The sequence below is a fragment of the Osmia bicornis genome, chromosome 13 (assembly GCF_907164935.1).
Source record: "Osmia bicornis bicornis chromosome 13, iOsmBic2.1, whole genome shotgun sequence".
NCBI lineage: Eukaryota > Metazoa > Arthropoda > Insecta > Hymenoptera > Megachilidae > Osmia > Osmia bicornis.
In genome coordinates, this window is record NC_060228.1 from 1,762,246 (window position 1) to 1,784,102 (window position 21,857).

General features: G+C 38.0%; 2 protein-coding genes across 13 annotated transcripts in view; both read right to left on the reverse strand.

Moving 5' to 3' along the window:
- The window catches only part of LOC114871777 (potassium voltage-gated channel protein Shal), an 85,870-nt gene extending 80,745 nt beyond the window's left edge, over positions 1 to 5,125 (reverse strand). For 6 of the 7 annotated variants that reach the window (XR_006829991.1, XR_006829990.1, XM_029178129.2 and 3 more), the window contains exon 1: positions 1,653 to 5,125. Coding sequence is in view for 5 of the 7 variants with exons in the window: in XM_029178129.2 (XP_029033962.1) it covers positions 1,653 to 2,767 (1,115 nt within the window). In the remaining 2 variants the exon portion in view is untranslated. The remainder of the gene's footprint in view (positions 1 to 1,652) is intronic. The other variant, XM_029178131.2, reaches the window with a different exon arrangement.
- Positions 5,126 to 10,747: 5,622 nt separating this feature from the next.
- LOC114871775 (rho GTPase-activating protein 190) lies at positions 10,748 to 21,832 on the reverse strand. 6 transcript variants are annotated; one of them, XM_029178121.2, is made up of 23 exons: positions 21,207 to 21,832; positions 19,737 to 20,402; positions 18,756 to 19,666; positions 18,470 to 18,679; positions 18,294 to 18,305; positions 17,923 to 18,109; positions 17,356 to 17,624; positions 17,042 to 17,280; positions 16,763 to 16,964; positions 16,518 to 16,688; positions 16,192 to 16,443; positions 15,939 to 16,117; positions 15,671 to 15,854; positions 15,368 to 15,576; positions 14,874 to 15,287; positions 14,552 to 14,791; positions 14,281 to 14,478; positions 13,809 to 13,861; positions 13,352 to 13,733; positions 13,149 to 13,280; positions 13,031 to 13,081; positions 12,853 to 12,949; positions 10,748 to 12,768 (listed from the first exon to the last, which is right to left on the reverse strand). In XM_029178121.2, exons 2-23 carry the CDS (start codon positions 19,905 to 19,907, stop codon positions 12,570 to 12,572), a joined length of 4,962 nt encoding a protein of 1,653 aa, XP_029033954.1. In that variant the 5' UTR covers positions 19,908 to 20,402; positions 21,207 to 21,832; the 3' UTR covers positions 10,748 to 12,569. The 6 variants fall into 6 exon arrangements, with proteins under 6 accessions (XP_029033954.1, XP_029033951.1, XP_029033955.1 ...); XM_029178118.2 differs by having other exon boundaries at positions 13,809 to 13,900; positions 15,368 to 15,558; positions 21,207 to 21,831; XM_029178122.2 differs by having other exon boundaries at positions 13,352 to 13,706; positions 21,207 to 21,831.
- Between the last annotated feature and the right edge of the window lie 25 nt (positions 21,833 to 21,857).

The window sequence follows — 21,857 nt, forward strand, 5'->3', positions numbered from 1 at the left end:
ACATAATAGAAAGTCAAATATAATGAGACAACCACAATTAAACGAAACGTTTATTTTATTTTGCCCATAAGTGGCATGATAGACATTAAATCCACAATTCAGAAAATCTTTTATCGTAAATTATGAACATTTAAAATTGAAAATCTTGAGAAGGGGGCTATAGCATTTAGACTTTCTGTCATTTTTGTACAGGCCAAACGGTAAAAGTTATCGAAAAAATTCTTGCGCCATTGTGTTTAGTGAGTCAAAATCTCAACGAATGGCCGACAAATTTCTTTTTTTTTGCCACTTCCGGTCTGACCGGAAATGGCTGAAAAAAGGTTAGCTCTAGAGCAAACCTCGCTCTAGTTCACTTTAGCTTATATTATTTAGAAATAAATTTAAAAGTGTGGTCTCATATTGCTTCGAATCAAGCATCTCATATTTCTACCAATTTATCATTTCTCTGTCTATTATTATTTACCATAATCAAAACACGAATACTTAAATTATTCTTTGATACACTAATACTATGATCATTATAGTATAACTTACTCGTTTTGCTTTTTTAAAACTTGCTCAATAAACCAATGTAAATTTCACTTTAAGAAGTACGCGTAGAAACTTTCTATTACAGCCAAAAGTTAAAACGTTTATTAAACAAAACAATGATACCTATTCAAAATAGTTGTTACAAAAGAGTATCTTATTCGTTATAATACTTGATATACAATCATTGTTAAAAGTATCAATACTACGTACCCTAACTCATATTAGTACTTTCTCCTCTGCTTGTTGCATTAGTAAAATATCTAAGGTCAAAGTAGGTCTCAGATGTTATGAATGAGTCCGTATAATTCTTATCGAACATTCCAATTAAAACTGTCGTACCTGAAGAACAATAGGGAGACGGGTGAAAGCTAAAAAGTTCTTTGAGTAAGTTCGTGAAACACGAACGAGTTTAATCCAGGGGAGGAAACGAATTCCGTTCGCGAAGAAAGCAGCGTTTTTGAGAAATTAAAAGCAAACAGAGTCCGTGCTCTTCGCGGTGTGTTTGAAAAGCGGCCAGAGGAATCGGTCGCTTTAATTCGCGACGATGAAGAAAATATGAAGAAAAAAAAGAAATATATAAAATGGAAAAAGGGGTGAGTATACGATAAAACGGCGAAGAAGGAAGAATGAGAATTAGAAGGGGAGAAAAAAAGAGAAAAATTGTCAGTTTCGGGGTCGGTGCTTCTGTGCGCGGATATTTAGAGAAAGCAACGAGCCAGGCAACCTTCGAGGTAAAAAGGTCGCCAACGACCTCTGTTTTAAAAATATCACTGGAGACTGTGCTGCTTGTTTCAGTCTTCAGGCGGTTTACACGGAGCCAATTACTTTCGCAGATGCAGCTCTTCCTGCTCTATTCGACGTCTATCTACCTGAGATATCCTGCCAGGAATCCTTTCAATAGAAACCATCAATTCTCGAACTCGGGTTTAACGATCGTGAAAGAAACGTTGCGCTTTTCAACAACAACTAGACGACACGGTGTTCCTCGATCTCGTAATTTGACATTTATACTGATACATTTATTAAGCGAAATTCGTTGTTTTGCTTAAATAAAATCTCTATTCGTCTGCAGTGATTGTCAGAACGAAGATTAAAAAGAAAAGGAATAAGAAATAACTCACCCCAAAGTCGTCATCGTAACGATGGTGTACCAGAAAGCGGCAGGGATCGAGGTGAAGTTCGTTCCGTCGACGTTCTTCTCCGCGTAGAACATGACGGTTGCGAATATGATGATGGCCATTGCCAGTGAGAATACGAGAAAGCCGAGCTCCGAGGCGCATGATTTCAAGGTGTAACCAAGAATCCTGAGTCCCTGCGAGTGTCTGGAGAACTTGAAGATCCGGAACACACGGAAGACGCGCAACGTAACGAATGCACCGGATACGTCGTCGTTGTCGGTGATACCGAGACCGATGTAATACGGTAATATTGCGACCACGTCGATGATCGACATTACGGACCGAGCGAATTTGCACCGGCTAGGCGCCGCGAACAGCCTCAACAGATATTCAGCGGTGAATATCATCACGCAGGCGGTGTCCAAGCAGAAGAAGACGATCTTGTAACGTTCGCCGCATGAAAGCGTACCGGCGCGTCCCGGACGATTACCGCACGGCACGGTCTCGACCACGTTCGCCAGCACGCTAACGGCGATGAAGAAACCGGTCACATAATAGAATACCAACGCCGCTGTCGAGATGTGAGGATTTTGGAATGCCCTCCACATCTTTTGCCTGATATCCAGCAGCTGTTGAAGATTTTGATCACCGTTTTCGCTAAGCTTGTCGTCCATCAGCCGTTCGGCGTTCTCGCGTTTACGATCGCGGTAATCCTCGTAGCAACAATCACCGATCACGTCCGGTAGTATACCGAAGAACGCCAATTCCTCGTCGTAGCTCGTCAGGCATTCGTGCTTCGGATAATGAAGCTTACCGGTTCTATAGTAGTTCAATATGTGACGAAAGATGTCTGGATCACGGTCGAAGAAGTACTCCTTGCTCTCCTCGTCGTAAAAGAACTCGCGCTCGTTCGAACCGAGAAGAGTGTCCGGATACTTCTCGAGGGTGTTCCGCCAAGTCTCGAACCGACGGCCGCTCACGTTGATCAGCAGCTTCTCGTCGTCGGCTTTGCGACGATCCTTCGGTATCGGTGGAGGTGGCAGTGGATGTGTGGCGATCGGTACCCAACCGATCGCCGCCGCACGGGCGAACGGCAGCCACGCTGCCACCGAGGCCATGCTCGACGGTGGAATATTTTTTTCAACACCACCCTTCCCTTCCTTTTCGTTTTCGTCTTCACCTTCGCCTTCGCCTTCGCCTTCGTTTTCGCCTTCCCCTTCGCCTTCACCTTCTTACTCTTATTTTTATTCTGTCTCTAAAATCTGCGCGTTCGACTTGGAACGCGACAAGAACAGAGCTCTGTGTTTATACCCTGCTTTCGTTCCTATTACGATATATCCTCTATATTTTGTTTACTTTCGTACGTTTCACGCTAGCCACGCTCTCGTTCAATTCCTCTCTCGAATGCCTCGTAAGCGATCCAGCTCAGACTCGAGTCCCGGATTCCCTCGGCAGAGGAACTTCCGTTCGACGAATCGCGAGCGAGAGTAAAGTCCTTTTTATCGTAGCCGATCGTACTCGAGTTCTGTCGCCATTCGAACGGATCTTCTATTAGCTGATGCTTGTACACCGACTACGTTTCCACCAGCAACGCGTCGACGACGTCGACGACGACGACGAGGAGCATGTCGTCGACAACGACACACCGATCCTAAGATCGAGCACGACCACCAAGTCCGTCATTGTACCACGGCATTCCTTTTTGTTTGTCGTTTTGTTTACGTGCCACTTGACTCGCGGGTATTACGAACAGCAGCTCGTAGCAAAGGAACACGAGCACCAAGGCAGCCAATCGCCTGCTGGCAACGTGCCTTCCACCATCATCGATACCGATTGCGTCTCGTGCTCGTTTCCTTCTCTCCGCGTACACATTCACGTCCAGATCGCTATCAGATCCAAGATCCTCCACCTGTTCTTCCTTCTCTCCTCTCCTCTCCTATCCTATCCTATTAAGAGGCTCGTTCCAACCCCTACTCCAGAGTATCCTCGAGAATCATTCGAGCCCCCGCTACATCGTCGAGAAGAGAATGACTGCCAAAGAGAAGACACTTATCGTTCGTTCACCCGCGAAACGAATCGTATCCTGGTATATCACTCGTGAACATCTTCTCTTCTTCTTCACGGTAACAGACGAGACACGATACGATGTTTTAATTAATACGGGAAATTCTTGCTCGAGTGATCGATGGATGGCTTCCGAGAAGAAGTTGGCGGAACCTGTGCTCCTCGTCTCTTCGACGATTAATCTCTGTCTACCGGGTCATCGTTGTTTATCTTTCCCGGAAGCGAACCAGACTGCACCCCGGTTCTACTTTCGGCTGCACCAGCTCCGAAAACGTTGCGTCTCGATGATCACAGTCCGCGATGAAACGTTCTCTTTCACGTTCTGCGCGCTGCCTCCAAAGCGGCCTCGAGCGATTCCTCAGCGATTTTCAAACGATCCTCGAGCATCGTCCGCGATAATCCTTCAGCCTGTTAACTTGTATCGGTCTCGACACTTCTGGAGGCGAGCTTTTTTTACTCGCTCGAGTTCGTCGCGGATCACGGACACGCAAGGACCACGCTGGTTCCGTTCGCAATACGTCAGAGAGGGGAGGTGCACGAGTTAAAAGCTTCACCGGTCGCGCAGATGTTTTCCACGACGCACAGCTCTCGCGATAGACGGCACGTCGCATGCGTCACGGTGTGGCTCCTTCCTCGTGACAGCTCGCCAGCACAGCCTCCCGTGGACGCGTTTGAATCCGCTACTTTACCTGCTCGATCGACGACGATCTTCGTCAGGGTTGCGACGTTTCGACGTGTCGACCGGTTTCTCGCGGCTCCTTCATTTCTCTCCTTCAGCCCCTCTGAAAAGCCTTCCGAGTATCCGCTCGGTGAGATAAAAACGACCCTGATGACCGAGCAAGATCACCCGGAAGCCGGTTCGAGCTTCTCTGTTTACCACGATATCTCAAAATTTCACGGTCCGCCTTGCTTCCGATCGCGTCTCCTCATCGCCTACGCACAACAAACTATCCACTCGTTGAATCTCGAGCGTGTACCTCGTGCAGCATGTTCCCGTACCGACTATACCGAACTAAAACGATCGTGGTGCGACGAGAAGATGATCCTCCTCGGGGATCATCGAACCGCAAAGCAAGAAGCGGCTGAATCGGAGTAGAAAGAGTGCGAGTTGTCCGCGTGTTTAACGGGGTAGATCGTGTGCGCGTCGTCGGGAGACGGTGATAGAGAAGACGCGTTCTACCGTCTGGCGTACCCGCTCGGTTGGCGACTCGCGACTGAGCCGCTGGCCGCGGTGCGATATCGGTCGGTCTTTAGCTAGCTAGCTCACTCGTTCGCTGGCAGGCTCGCTTGCTCGCTTGCTCGCTCGCTCGGTGGCGAGGTGGCCGGTAGCTCCGGAAGGGAAGCGCGCTGCTCTCGTCGAGCCTCGAGCCTCGAGCCTCGAGCCGCCGCCGGAGCAACCGCGACGCAGCGCCGAGCTAACGGTCACCTAGCCAAGGTCCAAATTGATTTTTACGTCGCGGCGTCGGTGGCGACGCACCACGGCGTCCCGACGCGACGACGAACCGCTTCCCCGTTGCCCGGGCAACCCTCAACTATGACGTCATCCCCTCCCTCTGGTCTTTACGCCACCACCCTCGACTTCAACCCTCCCGCTACGCTCTGCTCTGCTCTGCTCTGCTCTGCTCCACTCCGCTTCGACGAATCTCTCTGACTCTTCTTCCTTCTTTTCAACCTATACACATCATCCACCCTCCTTTCTCTCTCTCTCTCTCAGCCCCTTCCTACTATACGATTCACCTGCTTTTACCCCGCTCTTTTCGTCGAACTCTTGGATATCTGTTTGTTTGTTTGTTTGTTTGGTTCCGCAGCCTCACTCTTTGACTGTGTGTTCTACTGGGTACGCGTACCAGGACGAGCTTTTCCTCTCCTCGTTTCGTCCGCGCTCGCTTCGCCGCACTTCACCCCCGTGATTGAATTTAAATGTAGGTTTATGGGGCTGCGCGCGCTCAAGTCTCGTTCGCGCGAACGGATGTCCAATTATGCTGACGATTTTTCATTTGCTCCACGTTTACGGTCCTCCGCGTTCCGAACGAAACGGACTTGAGTATTCTGGTTTAGCCGGTTTTATTCTTCGTCGTTAGTATGCTTCGTTTCATTATAACAGAAACACGCCTACGTTTCATTGTTTAAGAGCTTCTTCGCGTTCTTCTGTATCGCGAAACATGCACGAAATTCTTGGTAATTATCTGTTATCCTTCTCCGCTTGTTGTTCTATTATTCCGTTGCTTTTGGTGCTATTCGGTGTCCACTTGCATCTTGCACTTTCATCCTTTTATCTTTCGCTTTGAGAAAGTTCGTGTAACAAATAAATAATATAACATGATAAGTGAAGTTATTTCCTTCAAGAAAAACGCTTTCACCCAGATCGTAACTCCTCTTGGTTAACTAAACCTTTCCCGAGCCTTCTCCAACCTCTCCCCCTGTTCTCTTCACACCCTTCTTTCCTTATTTTCTCCCACCTCATTATTACCGCTTTCAGCCCCTAATCTTTCCTTCGCTTTTCCCCCAAAGTAAATCCCCCTCTCGCCTTCATTTTGACCCTCTTGCTCCCTAGATTTTTATTATCGACCGAATGTACACCTTCTCAACGAAACAACGTTACAGTTTTACTCCTCCGCTCCGTTATTCTCATTTTAGGTCGAGTCAAAGCTTAAAAACGACCACTGCGATTCTCTTTGATCCAGCGACGTCGCGATTACTCCATCACGCCTGAATATTCCTATAGGAATCGCGAAACGCGTGAACAATCTCGCTAGTACCTAGGCTAACTGAGATAACCAGCTGACCTGGATATCCATTTGCATATTTATTCGTAGCGCATTTGCGACGATTAGCCAGACAGTTCTTGTAATACGCTCGGTTTCTATGATGTAGAAAATCAGCTATATAAATCATGATAATTTCCTCTTCTGTTAACACCGTGTACAAGTAAGATAGCAAGAGAGGCATGCATCATTTAAAATGAAAAAAAAAAGAAGAAAAGTTGGTGAAAATCTAAGTGTCGCAAGGGAATAGAGGAGAACAAGGAACATCCTGAAGCACTTCGGATGGTCCAAGACAACGAGTGGCCCGGTGTATGACTCGCCGCCAGGTAAATTTACGCCGCTAATGAACACGTGAAAGAGTGCAACCTCAAAACGCAAGTGCATATCCTCTAGTGTCAGGTGTAACGTCCGCTCGAGTGGAACCAAGTCCGCGCTTTCTCTATTATCCAAGCCCTCTCTCGCCTGCACTTTAACCCTCCGTTTAATTCTTTGTTCATCAGCGTGAAAACAGTTCCATAGTAAGCTTAGAATTCTATTTTTCACGATTGGGTAAACACTGGAGTTCTAATCGATCTTGTACATAGAATAAAATTATTTAAAAAAATAAATGACCCATCACCCGGGGAAATAGTCTCTTGTAATTATAATTAATTCAATTTTAAAAGGTCTGCTTAATAAGCTTCTGGCAAGTAAAGCGTTACTCGACGGAAACTCATGAAACGGCGTCAAAAATGACTAAACGAAAGGGTGTCACAGCACCGTCTCATTCGCAGTCTTGATTGAATTGGAAAAAGAAAAAGAACCAGCTAGTCATTAGGGGCAGATTTAGGCGGCGCGTTAATTGAAAAGTTCCGCACACCGAAATTAAAGGAACTGTTTAACGGGGCCGTCCGTTAACGAGAATATAGACGAGAAGTCGCCGGAAGGCAGTGAACGGCATAAAAAGCGAGTTTCTCTCTCGTGTTGGCCGAATGTTTCTTTTAAAAAGGAAACAGAGAAGAACGAGCCTCTGAATTCTGGAGAACCAGCGTTAATTCGAGCTCGAGTTTCAACCCCGTCTGTCTTCTGTATTTCCGTTCCGTTTTCAAGGGACACTTTGCAGTCGGAACCGTACCCTTATCCTATCCTTGTGTAAATACCGTGGAAAAAACGATCTTCGTCGCTATTCACGATTAAAATCCCTTTCTCAAACGAGGGACAAGAAAGAGAAGCGACCTAAGTCATGGATAGAGTCGAACAGAGTGTTTACAGGGCGTTTCAAAAATTGTCATATGTACAAAAGTAATTGTCTACCAATCAAATCACAGATCCATACACGATTAAAGTGTAGAGTATTAAATAAACAAAATTAAGATGCCGATTAATTAAGTTAAATGGACAAAAGTCTGGCAGAAAAGCAAAAGGATATTTTATAAAGAAATGAAATAGGAATGGAGTCGACTCACCGGGGAAGTTTGAAAACGTCGGAGGGACAGAAATTCGGTTTATTGCGACGATCATTCTTCCAGAAAAAGCTGAAATTATCTTCTTTCCAAACCCTCTGGTCATCTGGAGAAAACATAAAACAGAAGGGGATACAAAATTGAGTAGAGAAAAATATTTAAAGACGATTAATCGGGTAGTAAAAGTTGAGCATTTTTTATTTTCAACGCTATTAACACGAGAAATCGAATTTTATTATTTTTTTAATCGAACCTTGCCATAACAAAAGAATATGGCCAAAGAGAGTTATAAATCCGAAGAAGATTATTTTCAAACAAGGGTGAAGTAAACTCGAGGAAAAATGTGTAATATAAAGAAATCGCCCATCAAATCGTCCAGCTGACAAAACGAAAATCCACGGTTTCGTGCGCAATGTATGCGCACAAGCATCCAAATTTCTAACGTAAATTTAGTCTTCCTAAATTTGTGAAACCTTGATACTCTTGAAATACACGGAATTCAAGAAGGATGTCATTTAGAGCGTGACGAGAACACGGAAGGAAATCGATGAAGCGTCTTATGAGTGTCTAAAGGACATCCATTAAAAGGCTTGGAAAATTCAAAAATTATATTTGAAAAAAAAATTTAAGTCTGCTAAACCAATGAATAATCTTCTTTAGTTCATTAAAACACGAGCTCATAATAATGTTTGAGATCAAAATTTATTAGCGTTTTGATAATGTTTAAAAATTCAGAATCTTTTGTGCAATTTAAAAAAAATACTACCTCTATAGCGGCCAACGTATCTGAATATTACCATCCACATGTTTGCTGATATTTGTTTACAAATCAGTGATCATGGCAAAAACTGATCTTAAAAAACGAACCTCCTTTGACTCGGGCAACGAAAACCGATACCAAGGTAGTCAACGTTGACAAATTAGATACACTACGTAGAAGAAGTCTGCATACACCGTTTAAAACAGAATACCTGATTTAAAATTGGACCAAATGACTTGAGGTTTCTCGAGAAGCTATACAAATTAATTTACTAAAATATATGCTTCTGTCGTTTAAAAAAATTAAAATTTGGCGAAATTGGGACAGAAATAGTAAAGGCAATTTTTTAACTTTTTCATCTGAGCCTGTAACGAAAATTTAAAATATGACATTTGTAAATTTAATTATATTACTATAGTCACGTTCTCAGATGAAAGGTCGCGATTTTCGGAAATTTTAATTAATAACATATTTAAATTTACAAATGTCATATTTCAAATTTTCGTTACAGGCTCAGATAAAAAAGTTAAAAAATTGCCTTTTACTATTTTTTCCCCGATTTCGACAAATTGTAATACTTCAAAACCAAAAAGCACATATCTTAGGAAATTAATTTGTATAGCTTCTCGAAAAATCTCAAGTCATTTGGTCCAATTTTAAATGAGGTATTCTGTTTTAAACAGTGTACGCAGACTTTTTCTATCTAGTGCATCTACACGTTAGCGTTGATATATGTATGTATTAGGTGTACAAATTAATTCGGTGCCTTTTCTTTATTTTAATTAAAGATTTATTTTTAAAAAGTCATAGTAATTCCAATTATTGAGATAATCGTTATTATTATTATGTTGTCTTGTCACTTTTCAAATATTCAAAACCGCGGGAAAATATTCAAATTAAAAATATTAAGGCACCGAATTAATTTGTACACCTAATACATTCGAGCACATTGGCCCAACGTATAGAGATTGCATGAGAAACAATGTAAAAAAGATGTAACAATAATACCTACAATCATTAAGAAAGGATGTAAAGGTGTGCTGGAATGGGTGTTCCAAAAACAGGGCAACTTCAATTCAGCGACAATGACAGAAATCATGTCATTATTATTCAGACAGCATTTTGATCCGTATCCCAGATCTCACACGTAACATCGACGTCTCTTGTTCCTATTAATAACATTATACAATTATGTACGTACGAATGTATAAAATTCTGTTTTGTTTTTTTTTTTTTTTCTTTTCATTTACGACTAATACGGGAATGTACGATCCGCAACTCGCCGCCAAGTGTTTCCACTTGTTGGATCATCGAAATATCGTTACAACGATTTTTTTTTTCCTTATAAATATACGACAGTGCAAAACTCATCGAAGACGAAATCGTCGACATCGACGTCGACGTGACCCGATCAAGATGATAATTTTTTTTTGTTTTCATGTTCGCCAATCTCGTCGAATTCGTCCTCGTGAAACCGTGAAGCAACATCGGACGTTACTCACGGGAATGTTTCTCGTTATATTTTGGATTAACGAATAAAAATGAAGAAACAAACGAACAGACTCGCTCACAGTGGCTCCATCGTTCATCGTCGGTTGTCGATTAACCTCATTCCCCCTGTGCTATTTTTCTCTTTCTTTTCACAACTTTTCATTATTTTTCGAACGTTCAGTCGTCGAAAGATATACGATTACACGATTCGTGACATCTATTGCAGTTCACCAGAGTCCATAACTGAGCCGCGCAGGTTGAAAGATGGTGGGGGAACGCAGGTGAGTTCTCCGCTAATCGCTTTCCACTTCGTGTGGGAGTATCGCCAATCAGGACGAAGATGCGCACGAAAGAACGAAAACTGGTCTTTTCGCAGTTATGAACTCTGGTGAACTGCGCGATACATACAATATGGCACACTTACATGAATTTGCCGTCGTTCTGAGCGGGTTTTTCGAATCGGACCACAACATTCCTGCGTTTAATAGACGAAGAGGTTTTGCACGCTGAAAGAAAGAATCGTAGCTAAAGTACACGCTGATGGTAAAACAATAAATTTGTTTCAACAAATATCGCTTCTGTTCTAAGCATCGTGGAATAATCCGTTTGCTTTTCAATGATTACTATTATACATTATTTAAAAACAAGTAACTACATCACAGTTCTAATGGCTCAGTCGTTTGATTTGTTGATGTTTGCTATCATATATCATCGAATTTTATCCTTAGGACACTAACGACGATCGTCAGAACTATTATCCATGAGAACACACAAGAAATTGATGTGCGCAAGTTTTTTTGTAATTACAGTTTTCGCCAAATAAATTCGTCGTTAAGGATAACACAGCAGGTACAAAAGAAACAATGGCGGGTATAGTTCGACGACCGATTACAAACTTTGCTGTCGTGGTTAATCTACGTAGTTGTTCGAGAAATAGAATGAAATATTTATAAATACCTTTTTATAAATACAGACGAAACGTTTGTTACAGAAAATACAAATACGCGATTAAAAACACGAACCTTCGTCTATTAGTCACTTACATAGTTTCGAATAACATGCATCGCGTAAAAAAAAGAAATAAAGAATAAAAGCGATTCTTGTGAACGTTACGGCGACCACTGAATAATCTCGAAAAGTATCGATTATCGATCCTCTCGGTACTCGTTATAAACTTTTTCGTAGCGTACAATCTTATAATCTTATGTACATGTTCGCTTTTATGAAACTTGAAAAAAGTGTCTGTGTGATTCTAAGTATTGTTCTTAGTATTTAGTATTCCCGTAATTTGTTATAAATTCGGAAATCTTGAAAATGTTTACCTTAGTAATTAAAACCGTATCGATATTCTTACAATTCGCTTTGACATAAACACTTACTCGCTGCACATCTTGAAAAAACCACAATTATAATATGTGACGCTTTTTCGTTTCCTCCTTTTTTCTCTTTTTTTTTGTCATTTTTCTTTTTCATTCAGACGGAATGGATATATTATGAATTGTATCACCAACGAGCTTAAACAGCCCCATTAAATCAAACTGAGTATTCTGAAAATACTGATTCGAGATAAATCTATAAGTTGCGAATTTGAAAAGTATCTTCGAGACTGAACAAAACGATAATCGATTAATCCAAAAATCGAATTTGTAAAAGTATTTGCCACTTTTTGATATCATTGCTGTATAAAATGTGTAAGAATTCAAGAAAATATGTATATGAGATTACGTACAGTCCATGATAATGTCTTTAACGCGTTTAGAATACGAATATTCCTTTATGAGATTGCGCCATTTCTCTTCCCCCTCTCTCACACACGCACGTGCGCACACATCGCATACGGCAGTTTCTTATTCTGTAAAAAAAAAAATACAACAGAAAGAAAAGAAATTTTTTTAAATCATCAGATAAAAAAGCAACATCGAGCTCACTACGATTATTCGCTATTATCAAATATCGAGTCTTATATCTAAATATATGTTAATAAATACATCGCTCTGAATACACCCAACATGATACATGCATACTGTTATGACACATGGATTGACTTTTTTTTATTATTCGCGTTATTATTGGGCCTGTAAACGGCCGTCATTAGGGCCATTATCTATCACTCCGCCAGTCACACCTCGCAATGGAACGAATACGTAAACTTAAATTAATTTGTTCGGTCTTTTTTGCGTCACGAGGATTATTCTAATCGTAGTTCAAACATACTACGATAAAATCTTAAATATTATAAACATAGCGAGACCAATCGTTTCTTCTCGTGACCCGAAGGACTGAACGTTTGCAAAAAACCGATCCGCATCAATATAGATGCACAACAGTTTTTTGTTTTTTTTTTCTGATGTTCGTACAAAGTTCTAGTTGTACAATTAAAAAGTTATGTAGTCTTTTACTACACCATTACGATTGCTTCTTCACCACAAAACAGGAAAGGATATTGATCGATCATCGTTTGAACTACGTCCTCCAAGTATGGTCTCATCGCTTCAAATCTGCCAAGATCATTAAATTCTATAGGTAATAATGTAGGCCACCAGCAGATTGCCAAGTTTTTACTGTCCATACTGTTCAGTTTACAATTTTCAGCAACTCTGCAAAAATACATAAAAAAATATAGCATTAATTAACTTCAGTATCGATTAGAAAGCATTGGTATTTAGAAAATGATTACTTACTTTACAAAATGATGAAAGATAAATTTGAGTACATCAAAATTTACTGGATTCAACTTGTTGAGCATTAAACGTAGTGCTAATAACCTGCAGCTTCGATCTACAACAAATCCATAAAAATTTTTTTTGTTAGACACTGGTTAATTAACTTTCGATATTAAATTTATGTAATATCATGTACCTTCCATATTCATACATGTTGCGGACATTGGTTTACTGATACCACGTGCTCCTAAATGCAAGAAAAATAAGTAAATAATTCCTATTATAAAAACTTTACCTATGAATTTTATACTTACCCGATATATCCTCAAGTTCACTCATGCGATCTTTATCGATCAATGGTGGTAGCCTCTTTGAAAAGAAATCTTTTAAAGCAGTTGCAACAGCATTTACAGGTATGTCTAGTGAATGTATATCGACATTTCCATCTATAATAGTTAAATATAAATAAGTACCAATAAGTACATATATTTAAATATAAAATCATAAAGAAATTTACCCTCTTCGAATTTTTGAAACAAAAGTTCCACGTGTGCTCTGTTTCCAGGAACCCTATATATCCCCTCAGAATCTAATCCTTCGTCTTCAATAAATTGCACACATTTTTCCAGAAACAGGGGTATTCGATTTGTTTCACTCTGAGCAAAATCTTCAATTAGTGGTTGGCTCATGGTCAATGCTGCCCCAGGTCCTTTAGTTTGCTTTATTTTCTCTTGCTTTTTCTTTTCTCTCTCCTTTTCCTTTTCCGCGTGTTTCTTTAACTTTTCTTCTTTTTGTCGGCGTTTCTCTAATTTCTCATCTTCTTTTGCTTTCTGTTTATCCTTCTTTCTGTTCAATTTATCACCATCTTTGACCTTGTTTAAGATATCAAAATAAAATATCTTTAAAAAAGTTGATACAAAAATCTATGTTTCCGTGATGGTATGTTTTGTTTTTTATTATTATTTTTTACTTACACTGGGAGAATTAATCTCTCGTGGGGAAGAAACGTCTAGGCTGGATTCATCATCTGGAATGTTGCCAAAGGTATTGTCACTCCTGTGCTTCGCTAAAATAATAATAAATCCATGCCAAATACCAAGTACATAATAAGAAACAGTTCTATGCAAACCTCCTGCGAAATCCTGGTTGAACCTTCTTAAGAAATAATTTTGAAAAAATCGACAGCTGTTATGTGAAATACAATTTGCTGACATTGCACTTAAAATCGAGCAATATTAGTCATCCGGAATTGATACAAATTGAAACAAAAACAATGGTTTTCTTTAAGCAAACGAGAAAAGTATAAAACATGCTAACTGTACGGTATAAAATATTTATGCTATCCTTTCGTTTCTTAACATGCAAGAATCATATTATGTAATAGCTACTTTAAGGATTTCAGAAATATTCAGTAGAACATTCTTCATCGTCAACAATTATACTTACAGGAAGCACTAAACATCTCTTGGGTCATATGTTTCACATTGTAAGGATGTTGTAACGACGTTGATAGGTGTTGCTGCGGCAATGAATTTCCGAATCTTTTTCGCAGACTAGCGGCCGCATGTTTGTATTGTTTGGATCTTGATCTGGAAGTGTGCTCCGGATCACTGGACTCGGAAGAATCTGGCGTTTCGCTGGATACTGAATTGAAAAAATCGTCTTACAGTAAATTTCTATAATAAGATATAACAAAATTTTTATTATAAATACATACCACGCTCTGCTGGGTTTACACGCCAATTTTTATCTTCTTTGATATTGTAATTCAGGCCAACAATACCATCTCCGCTTCCCATACTAGCTAAAGACGGAACTTTTGGTGCAGCAACAGGTATAGCTGTACGTTTTTTTCGTATCCTCTTGTGCGATGGTGGTTTCTTATTCGCTTTTCCTAATACGTCAGCTACCTTTTGCCTTTCCAAGGAACTCCATTCCGAATCAGAATCACTGTACGCTACGAAATAAAATATATAATTAATTCATGCATATGCATAAAATAAATTAAAGCAGATACGTTTTCTTAATTTTGCCCTTACAGGGTTGTCCCTTGTCGCGTCTGTGACGTAGCTTAGGTTTATTATTTCCGATAGAGTCTTGTACTAAAGCATACATATAATCGCCGTCATAAGGAGGATATAGGCTTGGTACCACATCTTTAACTTGAGCATATTCAGAGCCAAGATCTACTAATTCGGGTGTAGCAAGAGGAGCATGACCCATTGTCAATTTAGGACCGTGTTCATCCTTTTCGCCTACTGTCATTCTGGCTATGGCATCTGTTACATTCGAGAAATCTTTCAAATTTATCTTTCCAGGCTGTTTTAAAGTTTGGCTATTTCCTTTTGGTCGCGGTTTCGCTTGAGAAATGTGACGTCTACCCGTAGTAAAAGCTCTATGCGAGTAACTATTAGTTACTCCATCTTGGTGCATAAACGTATCCTTCACCCATCCTGTACAGAAACAGTAAAAAATAAAATCACATCATGCATAGAAAGTTTCAGTCTGATGATTTTATCAATGCAAAACCAACCGGCTAATTTGTTCGTAATATCGCCAGATTTTAACAATTCTCTTTCCCTTTCTTCCCTGTAAAAATCTACTTGGCTATAAATATCACTGTCATCGCTAGGTGTGGCTCTATTGTCTGCAAATTGTTCATTCAGTCCTGTATCTCCAAGGTCACCATCCGGGGTTAACTGTTCATACGACTCAGAACCGCTTCTGAAAGTTACAGACATACTGCTTCACATTAGACTTTTGAATCACCAGAAAATATGAACATGCCTTAATATCAGTTGTATAATGTTACAGGCATTGCTGTCAGGTTACCTACCCATCATCTGGTGTCTGAAGATGATAACTTTCATGTCGTGGTGGTGGCATAGGGTGTAATGCAGAATACTCTAGAGTACCTTCACCACTATCATTCAAATTGCCTGGTTCTTCCATATTAAAGGCTTGTTCAATTTCAGGCTTTTTCTCCCAAACTTCTTTGAAAAATGGTGTATAAAAGGCCGCTGCAATAAATGTACATAAGGAAGTGTGTCCAGACAAAAGAAAAAAAAAATATTTTTTAATGATTTTCAAATAACATAATATACTTTTTTGTTGACAACTGGATGCCGAGGTCATAAAGTGGGCTTGTAATTTATCCGCAATTGCGTTTCCCTCTGTGATAAGTAAATGACTCAAATCATTACTGAAGAAAGCATTAGCACCTCCAGTATCAGTCACAGCCATTATTTGTATCGGTAAGTTTGGTATATTCATGGAAAATGCACTAAAAAATAAAGATAAAATGAGAAATATTTTATTTTAATATATGTACGTGAAATACAATTACATTATACGTACTTAAGCGTTGCGAGGGATGCTTTCCTTTTTGTGGAGTAGACCAATATAAAGCCGTGTACTAATTCATCTCTAAACGCATTCGCCCCATGGAAACTTGAAATAATAACTTCAACTCTTCGTTTCGATTCTCCTAGAAATGTTTCTAAAACAATCGATCGATCGCCGCTAAGAAAACAACACTGATGATTGAGTAAAGGTCCGAGTACGTTTTCCACGGAATATGGATCTCCACAAAACATACACATTATTATTCTGAATAAAAATGAAGATAATATTATTATTTCTTTCTCTAGCTGTTACGTATTGTATTTAATAGAATATGTTACCTTATATCAGGTTCCAAACACTCAATAACACTTTGATAAATATTTAGAAAACCAGCTCTATGATTTATAGATTGTATCAGTTGTTGTAATGCATCTTTCACAAGCGGAGTAGGAAATCTTTTATCTTGTTCTAAATCTTCTATGCAGACATCGATAAATGGACACTGTAAGCTGTAATAAACATTAATCGTTAAGTATTTCATTTAATCCAGATAACAATGATTTAAGCCGTAAATTATGTATACCTATCAGCAAGATTCTGACCCTCTTCCTTAAGTCGTATTGCTTCCAGTTCGTCTATAGTAGATTCTGGTACAAACATAATGACGATAGGTAATCCTTGAAATGGTAACCTATCCTCTTGCTCTAAATTCGATAATAATGTTTTCTCTAAAGACGATCGAATATATTCGAATGAATCCTCATTTGAGTAAATACAAAAAGATCCTGAAAAATCAACAGATTTTTAAACATTTTGTAAAGAAAGTATGGCTACCATCGACAATTGCCGCATTACCACATACCATGGGGCATGAAGTCTGAAGTAGTAAATGAATTGTGCGGTAATCCGACATCACCATCGATAATTCGATATCCAAGTGTATATAACTGACAATCAATTTCTACTTCGTCATCCTCTGTTTGTGCTCTTATTTCACGAGCAAATTCCTCGCCAAGGCCATTGCTTCCAAGTATAACTAAATTTAATTGATTATTATCAGATGTTAACTGCCACTGACTGCTATGATTCCACGAAGAAGGCCTAAGAAATCATTTTTCAATCAAGTTAAAAGTACATGAAAATTGTTGTTTTCATTGTTCCTTATCGAAATCTTACCTATGTGCTTTTGTTCCAAGTATCCGTTCTATAAGTGCATCCATACAATTTGGATAAGCTGGACAATGCTCTCTTATAGGACAGTGTACAAATCCCAAATGTTGAAAAAGCATTAATTTTCTATCTTGATCTAATCTATCTAAAGCCTTATACCTAAAGTCATCCACTAATGCATCTGTTATCTCTTTAATATCATCTTGTGTTATAGTTCCAGATGGTGCTATACTTTTGAAGTGATAGAACAAATCAGCATGTTCTAATAATAGTTCCTATTATACAAAATAAAATAGAAGATAGTAATATCAAAAATTTGCAGTTTCATTATCGTGTACAGTATCGAACATAGTAGGCTTCCCCAGAGAAAAAGATGATGCCTGCCCCCGTGGAGTTTCCCGGGTTCCCAAGTTTCCAATCTCCAAATTCCAGGATTCTAGGGTTCCTGATTTTCACCGCAGCCATCTCCTTCTCGGACTGTCGTTTCGCCCCTTAGGTAATCTCGAGGAGAATGACGATATAGAGGAAGCCTACTTTGCTCGACACTGCAGATGTTATAACACGTGCTCTTACTTGAAAATTATGTTTGGCCTTTTCAATGATTTCCTTTTGGTGTTGATCATATATTTCTTGACAATCATGGTGGGAAAGAGCTTCAAAGCATTCTCTACCCATGAAAAGCACTCTGACCTCGGATAAATGTTTCCCTGGTGTAACATATCCAGTTTCTTCCAGCAACTGCTTAAACTGCTTTTTCCATCTAATAAATAATATGTACCAATTCTATATTTATATTTACTATTGAATATGTAGTAATATAACATAATATTGTAATATTAAAACGTATTAAATATTACCAAAAATTGTTAGTAAAGCTAATAATATATTTTTCTAAGAAAATAACGTTCTCTAATGTATTACGAAGCAGTAAGAGCACAATTTACCTTTTGGGAAGTCTGCTCAAAGAAACGCCACCCAGAATAAAGCAAAGCATTAGTGTATTACACATAGGTATTAATATCTAGATTACTGAATGAATGATTACATTGAAGCATGTGCAGCAATGAATCAATTTGCTATTTATGGATAGCAAAAATTCCAAACACATTATGATACTTACTCTAATCGCCGTTGTTCTTGTTGCAGCACATTTATATGATTTTTAAAAACAGTTTCAGCTTCTGGAGTTTCTAAAACATCATAAGGAATCTTTGTTCCATTATTTTCACCAAAATCACAATCAATCCATGGAATATCCTCAGGACATTCATAAAAATACTGATGAAAATCAGGATGTTCTTTTATGTACTGTTGCACTGCCGACCACTCCCTGTAATAGTAAGATGTGTAGATTAATTGAAACTATACATTATAATGATACTTAAATACTTATAATTGTAACATACTCATTGATCAAATTTGTTATATCAGGACATATTTCATGAAGAATATCGGGTAACATATCCAGGTATCCTTGAATTTTCTTTGCTACTTGTTCATCTTTTAATTTTTTAATATGTCGCCTAAATAATCTTTGGGTTGCGTCGATACCAAATAATTCCACGAATGTTGAGAATTCTTTGTGCTGAGCTAACTTTTTAGAAGCTTGAGACCACAATGCGCGGTAATCGGTAACGTGTATTCGAATCAATCTTTGTAAAGATTCTGTTGATGCATCTAAAAGTTCTTTCCTAGATCTAGCTGCTTCTGCAAACGGTGTTACCTTACTGCGCATTTTAGTTTTATCAATTAATTGAGCCAAAATCATAAATGCTAAATCAATATTGATATTTTCATGTGCAGAAGTTTCAACTATTAAAATGGAACCTTTATATTCTTTACGTATTACCAATTTTTCAGCTTCTTTTACATACTGTTCATTTGCATCATCATTCTTTGTTGTTACCAAAATGATTGGCTTTTTGGTTTTCATCAAACTGTTCAGTATGTTTGCCACTATATCCACCTGTTTCTCTATAGATCTGTTTGGTACAACGCTTACATCAAATACACACAAAAAACCATCAATATTTAATTTACCATCTGGCAAAACTTTCTGTTCATATTCTTTTTCTATACCTAATTGATTTTTGCAAATGTACATAAGCTTTTCTGCACTGGTAATTTTAGTGGCTGCACATCTTTTTGCATAAGGTTCCATTTTACCACCTTTAAAAGGCTGAAAGGATGCATCATCTATAAATTCAGTATGCTCTATCACTTGAAATTGATATTCTGATCCATCCTCTGCTGGTTTTGTAACTTCACCCCAATAGAGGAAATGATCATTATTTACCACTCTGCCACTAAAATCCGACTGTAAGAAATAAATCCTTAATAACAACAATTAACAAAAAATTCTCATAACCATTATTGTTAACAATTACCTGCGATAACACTGATATATGGTCCACATTATAATCATCATTCAAAGAACGCATAAAACGATTACACAAACATGACTTTCCAACACCAACTTGTCCTTTATCTTTCTCAGTACCAGAAAGACCAACAATGGCAACATTGATAGTTTTGATATTATCACTTTTTCTTGCCATCTTTAAAGCTTAACTTGATCACTTATATCATTAATAAGTGTGAAAATAAAAATCTTTCCTTCTGCAATTTTTACTCAGGACATTTTTAAGTACCACTAATAATAATTTTTCTTATCCATTTATTTTTGCCACTATTAAAAATTTATGTATATCCCTTTGGTCATTATATCAGATCTAAAAGTTTATATGAAAATCAGCACTGCCTCCCTTTGGTAACATCTTTAATAATCTACTCTTATTTTATCCTTTTTCTTCTCTCACATTGATTGAATATCATACATCAAGCTTTTGTACAATGTACAAATTTATATGTAAGCGATTATAAACAAATGACATTTGCCAAAATATCATTTGAGCTCTGTTATTTTGAAGTTACTCTTGTTGTGTGATGGATAAAATTACATTGTTAGAAATAGCACAGATCTATAGTGCTATTAGACAATCTTTAAACTTTATCTTGTCTTATAAAGCATTCTTTGGAATAACACTGTATATCTGAAAAAAAAATATTCAAACAAATGAATTATGATCATAATACAAAAAATGTTGAGTGTAAATGAAATGAATAAAATAAAGATTAATTCTTTACATAAAAACTGTTCAAAATTGATGTTAATAATAGTGAATTACATTTATTTACAGGTTCTTTGGAATTATACAAATTGTACATCACATTATTTATTAATTACATTTTATATTGATACAGCAAAGCGTAAATTAAGTAAAAAGTAATTAAAATCATCATGAACAAGTTATGAATTCAATGAAATAAAATTTGAAAAAGACTTCAAAATACGTTTTGCGTTAACCTCCACATAATTAATGTGTTACACGTTAAATTATTAAATTCTTTAAACGTGACAATTTTTAATGAACGTAAGAGGCGATAATTTGGAAAACCGTCAGAAAAATATTGCTTTTAATTAAGTTAAAGAGAAATATATTTTGTAGTAACGGTAGAATATTTCTATCGCAACGAAATAAATCGTTTTTAGTGAATTTATTTATAATTCCGCTCGTCAGCTACATAATACATTAAACTTGGAGTTGACGTAAAATTTACGAAACGTGAATCATGCAGAAGAAACAAATTATTCGATGTACAAATGACAGCTACGAATAGATCAATATGCATTGTACACAACCGCGGTCAATTTTGATATTGACGGTAAAATCTCACAGTTCAACAAATTCTGATAAGACACCTAAAAAGGATAATTGCGATGTACTTTAATCTATTTCAAAAAAATCATGAAACAAACGAAAGTATCTTATTTGATACATCAAAAGCTATGGTACCTGTCTAAGATTTTGTTCGACGGACTGAACTAGTACCAACCGGCCGTCCGTATAATTTTTTCTTAAGGAACTCAATCGATTCTTCACTACTGTACAGCACACACTCTTTCCTGATATTTTTTATATTCACGGTGCACCGAAAAATGTCTAGAACTTGCTTCGATGATCGTTTAATTCTAAGTGTGTAAATAACTTCACGTCAAACATCGAGTATTGCCCCATAAAGGAGCCATCTTGGTGGGTGGGCACAAGGCGATTAGTATTTTCAGGATGGATAGTATACGTCGTACAAGAACAAGGCCGTATCTAGTATACTTCTACTGATTCGCCTATATTTTAAAATATATTCTTGATTTTTTAGAAATAAATTATTAAATTCTTCGTGTTGTCCACTACCATTCAGTTAAAAATCAATATTATTACTAAATTTGATTTCTGCCTGACCAGTTACTAGAGAAAGTAGATCTATTACTCCCTCTATAAGTAACTCAAGTATATTTTTAAACAAAAATGTTATTAGCTGTACAACATATTTCCTAAGATAAATTTAATTTTAAAAGCACTTATTAAATCTTTTAATTTATCAGAACAATGATTTATTAGTTCTATTGTCATTTATTAAAATTAATCAATTATTAATGAACCGTATCG